The 11,291-nt window shown below is 42.9% G+C and overlaps 1 protein-coding gene across 1 annotated transcript in view; it reads right to left on the reverse strand.

Moving 5' to 3' along the window:
• The window catches only part of slc35f1 (solute carrier family 35 member F1), an 11,513-nt gene extending 3,621 nt beyond the window's left edge, over positions 1–7,892 (reverse strand). The window contains exons 1-5 of the mRNA XM_032542464.1: positions 7,497–7,892; positions 5,263–5,438; positions 3,494–3,621; positions 1,635–1,794; positions 677–833 (exon numbers count right to left, since the gene is read on the reverse strand). Coding sequence (XP_032398355.1) covers positions 677–833; positions 1,635–1,794; positions 3,494–3,621; positions 5,263–5,438; positions 7,497–7,594 — 719 coding nt within the window. The 5' untranslated portion in view covers positions 7,595–7,892. The remainder of the gene's footprint in view (positions 1–676; positions 834–1,634; positions 1,795–3,493; positions 3,622–5,262; positions 5,439–7,496) is intronic.
• Positions 7,893–11,291: the final 3,399 nt, after the last annotated feature.

Consider the following 11,291-nt stretch of genomic DNA (forward strand, 5'->3'; position numbering starts at 1 on the left):
GGTCTCCTGATACTGTATCTGAAGTCTCTTTTATATAGGCCTTAGTGGTCCCCTAATCCTGTTTCTGAAGTATCTTTTATATAGATCTTAGTGGTCCCCTAATACTGTATCTGAAGTCTCTTTTATATAGGCCTTAGTGGTCCCCTAATACTGTATCTGAAGTCTCTTTTATATAGGCCTTAGTGGTCCCCTAATACTGTATCTGCTCGTATGAGAGCCATGATGTCTCTCTCTCTCATGGGCGAGCCAAATTCTCTGGGTGGGTAAAGCATAGAAAGGGGAGGTAACCTTGCCCCTTATGACCTCATAAGGAGCAAGATTCTAGGCCCATCTGAGCTTTCATTTCCTCAAAGGCATAGCTCAAAGGACTCAGTTTACACCTATCACCATTTCTAGCCACTGGGGGACCAATGTTAAAAACCTCACAAACTGACATTTTTTCATGCCATGGGAATTTTTACCAAAACCACACACGCATTATAGTGGAATATATAGCATCTGCAACCCTCCCATGTCAAGGTGAAGATGGGATGTTTGTACAGGAGCAAGGGTTCTCCTAAAACATATAAGTAAAGTACAACTACCTTAAGTACTAACAGTAGTTGAGTATTGTTAGCAACTTTCCATCCCTGCTAAACTGTCGTGAAGTATATCTCTCCCCAATACAAAAACTCACAACTGGATGCCACTGAAGAAGGATCCGAATAGTCCCATCATGCCGAGGAACTCCACGCGGCTCAAGTTCTTTACTATGAACTCCTCACAGACGTTGGAGATCCCGTACAGTGTTGCTCCTCCCAGAACAAGAAGGTCCCCAAACAGCTTCTCCTCTCCTGATAGATGAAGAGGAAGGAGATACATGTGAGCCAGGGATTACTGAGGACTATGGTTAACTGCTCCTCAGATCTCTGCAGGGTAAATCCAGACAGCTAGCTAGACTTTCTGTCCAATCTGAGTTTTCTGTTGCAAGACTAACTGTACGTACACACCGTCGCTAACTTGAGCATCTAAAGTTACCTGAAGTCATTCATTTTCAATGGACACTGCTTCTCTCAGCTGCAAGGAGCGGCAAATCTGTCGGCGTTGCAATTTGGGCGTTTTGAGCGACCAGAGCATCAATCGGAAAGTTGAAAGTAGCTCAACTTTAAAATAATGAGCTATGACGCGGTTCAGCGGCAAACACCAGCAACCAATCAGAATATAGACGTCATTCGCCCTGGCTGATTCCAGTGAAACATACGATGTAAACTTAGCTCACAGTGAAGTCCGGCATGGATCAACAGAGGTTAGAGTCTGGCAGCTGCTCGCTCTGACTGTATTCTGCTGCGGATAAGCGGCTAACGAGCGAGTTAACTGCTAACAGACACAGCTGCGACCAATTAACAATAGAAATTCTGTCATTATGTATGTCATTTATAAAAAGGTTTCTAGTGTAGTTTAGCTCATTATTTGAAGCTCTGGCCACGTTGGACATGAAAATCTGACATTGTAACATTATAGATACAACGAAAAGGACGGAAAAGCATACTAGATTCCCCTTTAAGGTCAGCAATGCAACAACCTGTATCTGTGGGCCTAGATGAGCGTACTGCAATCAAAAGTACCTTTGTACAATGCTGTCTTCTTTTACTCACCAAGGCCTTGCTGCCGACCGAGTAGGAAGTCAGCTCCCACCATGCAGCCGACACCCAGCAGGCACAGCCCGGCCCCGACAAAATGGACAGCCTTGTACCTCACCAAAAGAAAGAACCAGGACAGCAGCAGGACCACTGGGATGACAAAACAGTCCAATAGCTGACAGGAAGGACAGAGACACAGAGACATAATGAGTCCATTATGGAGAAAAAAAATCATAATCACATTTATTTTGGTCAGTATTGAAATCACGATTATTTAACGTGATTACTCATTGGCTCTTGGAAAGTAGTTGCAATCATTGAGCTTTACAAAAAAGGGAGAAAGTTCAACAAATCAAAAGGGAAAACACCAAGAACTGTGAAACTTACCGTAAAGCTTTAGTGCGTAACTTTTTAATGAACGTCCATAAGATTCAAGCCATTGCTAAAAGAGTTGCTACAAAGCTAATACAGACTATCAGCTCCACACCACTCGGTGTTTCTCAGTATGACTATGTTAAGAAGATTGTGGCGTCCAGTGACTTTCCCGCGCAGATACTCCAGTGAAGATAGTTACCTCTTCTGGAGATTCCTCATGGGGGAGAGATAATCTACGCAATATAACTTGAATCAGATTATTTTGAAAGTGCGTATCTGCCACACAGCGATTGCAGAGAGACGCACAGCCAGGACGCTGTCAGGAATGTGTTTTTGGCAGGAAATATAAGACCCAGACAAATGAGCCTCAGCAAGAGGATTTTGAAGTATTCCAAAGGTAATCCAAAGTATTCAGTTACTTAACTTGAGTAATCTAATGGAACAAGATACAACTGACATTTTAGGGCATGTATTCAGTAATCTGTAGTGGAATACCTTAAAGCAGGGGTCTTCAATGTTTTTTAAGCCAACGTCCCCTTAACTGGAACAGATACGGAGCAGGGACCTCCTACTACATTTATATTAAAATGAGTTGCATATGAAACTGGACCTACAATAACATGTAGGCAGCCTAAAGCCTTTATAGGCTACATACAGGGGCGATTCTAGGATCAGACCTTTAGGGGGGCTCGGTCCCTAATGAGAATGTGACACGGATACAGTGCCTTGCAAAAGTGTTAACACTCCACCCCCTCTTCTCCTCCCCACCCACCCATGCTAAATTAGTAATTTCATTAGCCAATAAATCGCTGAGGTTTCTCCCTAAAAGGAGTTTTTCCTCGCCACTGTCGCACTCAATGCTTGCTCTTGGGGGAATTACTAGAATTGTTGGGTCTTTGTAAATTCTAGAGTGTTTTCTAGACTTACTCTAACTGTAAAGTGTCCTTAGATAACTCTTGCTGTGATTTAATACTATAAATAAAATTTAATTGAATTTAATTATTATAATAATATTGCATGATTTTATAAATCATCTTTTAAAGATGAACTGAACTGGAATTTGAATAACGGTGATATAACCTACCATGCCAGTGACGTCATTGATATTATCAGCATTCTAATACTAACTACTACTTTTTGTGTTGCTTAAAAAAAAGATATATTGATTTTCTTTAATTACAATGTTTAGTGTAATTCATTTGAAATTATCATAACCAACAAATTATCAACGTTTATTTTTTCAGTTCAGTTCATCTTTAAAGTTACACAGACTTGTGGCACATTCAATCTTTTAGGATAACCTGTGTCTGTGGGTGGCCATCTTAGTGACTACCTTACTTATAGGCCAGTCAGCCTATCATTAATGTTTTTTCACAAAGCGGCTGATTTACATAGTCTAATAATATGTCAAAATAATGTTAAACGATTTTAAATTTTGAGAACCCCCCTCCCCCCGGTTGGAAACTAAGGGTAAACTAAGCTTTACTACACAAACTCACTTGTACGCTGGAGAGTGTAGTGTACTGGTAAGCTTTCAGCACCAGGTAGTTGGCCTCGATGTCTATCAAACCCAGAATCATGTATTTCCACCAGCGCTGCTTCAGAATGGCCAGCAGGTTCCCTTCCCCTGGTGAGACGGAGAGAGACGGGGTAAGGCAAGGAGAATACAATGTTACATACTGTGCATTAGCTACATGAAGGCCTACTGCCAGTGGTGGAATGTAATGTAGTACATTTACTTAGTACTGTACTTAAAGCACCCATATTATGCTCATTTTCAGGTTTTCAGGTTTCAGGTAAACTACTTTTGAACGTACACATGTTCCACTTCAAAAAGCTCCTTCCCGAGGTTATGTTGAAGGGGTACCGTGGCTCCGTCCGGCGCCCAAGATGATTGTGAATGGTTTAAAGAAATGCCAATAAACCAGAGTACGTTCGTTATTCTGGGTACACACTGCATCATTTAAAGCAGCATGACGTGTACTAAAAGTGTTTCAGCAGGGTGAATAGGATTGATGCCAAAACAAGGATCCTTGTGTTCAACCATGTTCTGAGTGAATGAACACTGTTTGCATGTGAGAGCACACCGACTACTTTCTTAGTTCATGGAAATCACACAAAAACACTTTTATTATCAATAAAAAGAAAGAAAGGTGCTGGGGACATAAGGGCTCAGACATATGACGGTAAATATGGTGCAAAATGTGAGAGCTCGTAGAATATGATGTGAGAACTTGCCGAACAAAATATCTGAACTTGTACATTCAAATTTGTACTTAAAAATAAAATTTCACACATCACATGTGATGTGAATTTGAAGTCACATAAAGAAAATAACACGAGCGCTTGTAAAAAAAAAAATCTGAACTTTGCACTTAAAAATACACAAATGTGTAGATTGATATTTGCATGAACACAATGACAGCTGCAAGCGTGTAGTGCAACATTTACTCCTGTACTTTTTTTATTATTATTTGGGTTCATTTTCCATATCTCTGGAATCTGTCACTGCAACATCACATATGTGCTCTCTCGCATCACACAGTGGCCAACCTGTGCACAAAAAACTAATTTGTACCTGTGGACTTAGTCTGTGGCGCTGTGGTCAACAGGACGGCCGGGGACAGCAGGGTTTCTAGCGCCAGATGAGGGACAACTCTGCATGGAAGCTTGGTGGAATAGCAAGCTAGCGTTAGCTTACTAGCAGCCAGCCCGCTTCTAAATAAATACCTTTTAATTACCTGGTGTGTAGATCCTCACCCTGGAATTTTTAATTAATTTTAATTTTGTTGCGTTAAACACTTCCTGCATTCTGGTGGGATTTTTATACTAAAATGTAGGGTGGGAAGGTTCTTTTTTTCTCCTGTAGATCAACTTTTCTCACTTTATGTTATCTCTGGTGAGACAACGCACATGTAGGAGTGATTTACTCTTCCTCGTCTTTGTGTCTAAAGTTTGTGGAAGGAACCTCTGTAATTGCGCCTGTTCACGTCAAGGAAAAATGAATGCATTTCATGTTCATTAACAGACCTCTGGACTTCAGTGGTGCCGATGTGTTTGAGCTGCTGAAGTTCATAACATAACTCAGATAATTGTGTGTTCCCATAATATTTTTGAAACAAATTTGCTTTTAAAAAAGTTAGAGGGACAAAAGCAATCATTTCAAAAAGCGGTGGGGACATGTCCCCAGTGGAAATGAAACCTATGCACACACACAAACACACGTTTGCACGCACACTCACACACACATACAGCACACACAGTTTACCTTGCCTGACTGCCAGTGTGGTGGTGTAGACCAGAAACAGCAGGATGTAGTTGAGAAAGCTCTGGAACACCGGCGTGTTGGCGTGGAAGTCATCAGCCAGGTACTTGCTGGTCAGACTGATAGCACAGACTAACAAGGACAGGACCTGACCCAGGGCCAGGGTCACCAACAGGTCCCTGCAGAGGACAGGAGACATGGACAAAGGCTCATGTGTGTTTCATTAAGGCAATATGATAGTCTCAGTATTTATCAGAAGTTAACATATATTTCTGTCACGCATCATGCCCTAATTTTGGCCCATGCTTCCTTTGTTTTGGCCCACCATGGCATTTGACATGCTCATGCTTATTCTCTTCTTATTTTGAAAGTGCTGCAAAATCCAACCCTCACTCCAAACTTGTAAAATACGGACGCTTAGACATGGCTGTCAACGTTGGATGCGACGAAAAAAGCGCCCTTCTGCGTGATTGTGGAACGCACCAGGGAGAGGCAGCTACACGGGATTTAGCGAGTAGTATGTAACGCCAAAATTCCACGTAGTGTGGTTGGTTGGGGGGGTGGTGGATGGGTCAAACACAGGACTTTCACCCAGAAGAGTGGGGGTTTTGTCCCATGTGTTTCCTAAAGCCCCTTTCTTCTTTAACCGTCCCGTTGTTCCCTCGTGTCACGGAAGCGTAAGCCCACTCACAACCTTTTCCTTAACCTAATAGCGTCAAAAGGGACGCCAATAGTCCCGACCAAGCACATTTAGATAATACGCTAAAGGAGATTTTTAGATTTTTTTTACCAAGCGTCCGTATTTTACGAGTTGGGAGTGAGAATGTGCTGTAAAATCCTAACCGAAATGACTACAAAACGTACATTTTGTGCAGTTGAAAAGTAATTAATCTGAGTTTTTCGGCAACGTAAAACACAGTGCTCGTAAACTTCTCTATTAAACTGGGTTTTTCTGGCCTGTGGCCTTCCATCCAATACATTTTGGTCCTTAAAGGTCCCATGGCATGAAAGTTCACTTTATGAGGTTTTTTAACATTAATGTTCCTCTGCCTTTCCTTTGCCTTTGAGAAAATGAAGATGGCCCGAGCTGGAATCTTGCCCCTTATGAGGTCATAAGGGGCAAGGTTACCTCCCCTTTCTTTGCTTTGCCCGCCCAGAGAATTTGGCCCGCCCATTAGAGAGAGAGACATCATGGCTTTCAAACGAGCAAAGTGACAGCCAACTGAAATTAAGAACTCGGATTTTCCTCATCTGAGAGGAGGCGGATCACTTCGGACTTCACAGCAGCTAATAGTGAGCTGCAGCGATTTCTCGCTGGCTAGTTATGACCAGAGACTGGACCAATCTCACCATAATCAGTCGTTGGTTAACTGTGACTGAGAGGTCCCAAATGGCTGGGTAATGGCATCATATTTATACATTGTGTGCATGTTCTGCTTTGTGTCTGTATTCTGTTCGCTTACGACATGTCGCCTTGCTTGTTTGTGAGCCTGCTTTGTTCTGTCTGCCTGCCTTTAATGAAAAAAATTACAATAACATCCCTTTGTGGGACACAAACACACACACACACACACACACACACACACACACACACACACAGTGACATGGGTCTGATATGCTGGTCTCAAATTTGGATTGTTACCAGGCTCCACAATCACAACAGAGGCCAGGGATAAAAGCACAGCAGATGGCAGGAAAGGGAAGACTAAGTGTGTGTGTGTGTGTGTGTGTGTGTGTGTGTGTGTGTGTGTGTGTGTGTGTGTGTGTGTGTGTGTGTGTGTGTGTGTGTGTGTGTGTGTGTGTGTGTGTGTGTGTGTGTGTGTGTGTGTGTGTGTGTGTTTCCAGCAGCCATTGGGCAGCACAACCCCAGTACAGGGCAGGCTGGCAAACCCACCATGGCAGCCAGCGGCAGGCACCGAACCAGCTCACCATGCCCCAGGCACTGCTCCTGTACTAGAGGGTGCAGGAATGCCCCCAGTCACACACACACACACACACACACACACACACACACACACACACATGCACACACATGACGTGATGTTGGTTGTTATGTTGACATCTGTTGCACGACATGCTTCCTGCAGCAGCGGCAGCAGCCGCCACCCGGAATATGCCAGATTGATGTTACAGGTTGTGTTAGAACAAAAGGTGTCCGCAGTGATGAGCCGCTGCCGAGCGTGGAGTGAATGCAAAGGGATGCTCGCCGAGGATCAGCGCCGTCATCTCCATCTTACCTGGTTAAGACCCTCCTGATGCGCTGGTAAAGGCTCGGCGCCGGGGTGCCCGTACCTCTGGGAACGCTCTCCACAGTGGAGACGACAGAAATCATCATTCCACGAGACTGAGCGCAGATCAGCGCATTCTGCTCCGAGGAGGACCGGAGGAGGAGGCGGAGGAGGAGGAGGAGGCGGAGGAGGCGGAGGAGGGTGACGGGGAGCAGGCTCACCTCGGCGGCGGCGGTGGTGGACCTTCCTGGTCTCCGTCCGTGTTGCTCGGCAGCAGCGGTTCGCAGCCGGAATACACACAGTAGGGGTGGTGTTAGGGAGGAACTAACCTGCTGCAGCCTGGTCCAGGGTGCCCATCCCTGATTAGAAACTAGTCTACAGGATTCCGAAGCAGGTCCCGGAGAAGCTCGGTTTACCACAAGGTGGCGTGGTTTGCCCCAGACACCCTCATGGGATGAAGACGTAATACATCAGGATGTACATGGACATACATGTATCAATTCAGAGCATTGAATAAAAAAAAAAAATGAAGTCCAAAAATAGCTACTGTCAATTGATGTTACCACGTGATTCAAAATTGAATTCATGTCGTGAAACAGTCAGAATCATGTAATTACTAGTTGAGTGGAGAAGAAATCGATTCACATTCATGAATCATTCAAGCTCTATTGATTCGTGTCCTCACTCAAACAGGGGTTTCGTGTTCTATCAAGATAAATTATCACATTATAACGTGAGACTTTTCAGGTTGTAACAAGATAAATTCCAAATTGGAATAACAAGAAAACGTTCTTGTTATAACTTGATTAATCTCTATCCTCGACATGACTAAAACTACTTTTGAATGTGCACCAGTTCCACCAAAACAAGAACCCACCCGAGGTTGTTGGCAGAGGCACCGTGGCTCCGTCCGGAGCTTAGCACCGCCCAAGATGATTGTGATTGGTTTAAAGAAATGCCAATAAACCAAAGCATGTGTTTCTCGTAGACAAGCCAGACCCTCCTCAGCAGCGTACCTGGAAAGATTGGAGAGAGTAGCTCAACTAATTTACAAAATGATGAGAAAATATGATTTCATTCAAATAATATATTCAAGTCAACTGTAACACCTGAACAAATACCTGCTACAGTTATGTAAGAGTGTGTGAAAACTAGTTAGAAAGCTATAAGTAAAGGAGAAACGGTTACAATGGTTGGCTAAAAGTAGGGCTGCTCATCATTTATGGAAAAAAAGTTAATCACGATTAAATTATTATTTAATTATTATTATTATATTTATTATTATCATTTAACAACAAATCCACATTGACTTCTGGAAAGACGTAGCAATTATTCAACTTTTAAAAAATTGGAAAAAGTTAAATAACTCAACAGTAAAAAATCACATACAACTGTGAAATTTGCTTTAATACTTTTCCTATTGAAACTTTATTTTTTTCATTCAGAACACAAGAGAAAATAAAGAGTTCACTTGCAAAACATAATGAGATAAATAATTGCTTTTCTCGATTATTCTGTTTTTGTGATCATTGGGAGCCAAAATCATAATCACGAGTAAATTTTGATTAATTGCGCGGCCCTAGCTAAAAGGAATGTTAATGGAAAAGGATTGAAACATTCAGCTTCACTCCAAGTAGCAGTAGGCTAGAAGTACAACTGCTGACCAAAACCTTGATACCATACTATTGTGAGTTCAATTGTATGAAAAACATAATATCCACTTTTATATAATGAATGTTGTTATACATTTGGAACCTACTTTGGGATTCGACGAAGGGGGCTGTGGGGGTACCTCTAGTCTACACCACGACGTTCCACTTCCTACTACTTCGGATGCATGTTGTCTTCCTCTGTGTTGGCGTTCTAACCTCCGGTGGATTTCTGAGGACTATGGTTACCTGGTCCTCAGATCTCTGCAGGGTAAATACAGACAGCTAGCTAGACTATCTGTCCAATCTGAGTTCTCTGTTGCATGACTAAAACTACTTTTGAACATACACATGTTCCACCAAAACAAATTCCTTCATGAGACTATTTAGCAGAGGCACCAAGCGGTGCTTACGATTGTGATTGGTTTAAAGGTCCCATGGCATGATAATTTCACTATATGAGTTTTTTTTAACATTAATGTGCGTTCCCCCAGCCTGACTATTGTCCCCCAGTGGCTAGAAATGGAGACAGGTGTAAACCAAGCCCTGGGTTTCCTGCTCTGCCTTTGAGAAAATGAAAGCTCAGATGGGCCGATCTGGAATATCGCTCCTTATGAGGTCATAAGGGGCAAGGTTACCTCCCTTGTCTCTGCTTTGCCTGCCCAGAGAATTTGGGCCACCCATGAGAGAGAGACATCATGACTTTCAAATGAGCAAAGTGGGAGTTGGTCAAGGCCAGCCCCCCAGACTCTGAAACGGCATATACTAAGGAAAGCTCATTGTGGGACTGGCTCTGGATACAGTATTAGGGGACCACTAAGGTAAGGTGACCAGATTTTTCAGACAAAATCCGGAGACATTTTCAGCTCAGAAGCGTATGTACCTCCAAAACACGTCATGTTTTTTATTTTTGTAAAACTTAAAACGGTGGACAAGACTAGAGCCTGCTCTCATAAGGGGCTGAGACCCCCCTCACCCCCCCCAACAGGTCTGACTCGACTCACTCCGTGTGTCCTCCCCATCTCCCCCTCTACACCACCCCCCAGTAGGATTGGATGCTTCAAGACTAACACCTATAAAAGCCCATAATCGCCTTGTAAGCGTCAAAGTTTTTTTTATATCATTATGCTACTCGGTCCCCACCCCGCCACTTTTTTTAGTTATTTAAGGGTTCCTATACCACGTGTGATATTAGCCAGATTTTTTTTTTGACTACAAGACCTTAGGGGACCACTAAGGTCTAAAAAGAGACTTTCAGATACAGTATTAGGGGACCATAAGGTCTATATAAAAAGTCGAACACCGTATTAGGGGACCACTAAGGTCTATATAAAGAGACCACTTAATACAGATTAGGGGAACACTAAGGTCTTATAAAAGGCTTCCGATCAGTATAGGGGACCACGAGGTCTATTAAAAGAGTGACCAGATACAGTATTAGGGGACCACTGGGTCTATATAAAAGCATCCAAAGAGCAGCATGTCATGGGACCTTTAGTAAATGTATGTTATTACAGGACAATTTGGACTCAAGACGCCAGTTTGTGTGATTTATATCCCGGGGATACCATCAACTACGTATATAGTGAATCTGTGGAGAGGTAAGTAACGTCAACTGCAAATAGCTATTTTAAAATATGATAGTAACAGTCAAGATTGTGGATCTGAGAGGTTATCGTGATGAGGCTTGAACAACTATTATACGACATCTGAACTTTTGGTAATTTGCTTCTTTCCGCTCAAATTTAGCTAAGACCTGCATACGACCCACTCCTCCTCCATTTCCCATTTATTCTCACGTATCCAAAAGCCAAGTCTACTTGACAAATACTGTTGTTATCAAAATGTAGAGCGTATACCAGTCTTGAGAGTAGGATGATAAATGGGACCCATCTTTGGTATATATAAATTTTCATATCAGTGTTATGTGTTTTTTTTGCTTAATTTCGTTGCGTTCCTCCAGCCTGACTATGGCCCCTCAGGGGCTAGAAATGGTGATGGGTGTAAACCGAGTCCTTGGTATCCTGCTCTGCCTTTGAGACAATGAAAGCTCAGATGGGCCGATCTGGAATCTTACTCCTTATGAGGTCAAATAGCTACAGACACAGAAATGGCACGGTGCTAAGGAAAGTTCATTGTGGGACTGACTCTAGTG

The sequence above is a fragment of the Etheostoma spectabile genome, chromosome 18, assembly GCF_008692095.1.
Source record: "Etheostoma spectabile isolate EspeVRDwgs_2016 chromosome 18, UIUC_Espe_1.0, whole genome shotgun sequence".
Taxonomy (NCBI): Eukaryota; Metazoa; Chordata; class Actinopteri; order Perciformes; family Percidae; genus Etheostoma; species Etheostoma spectabile.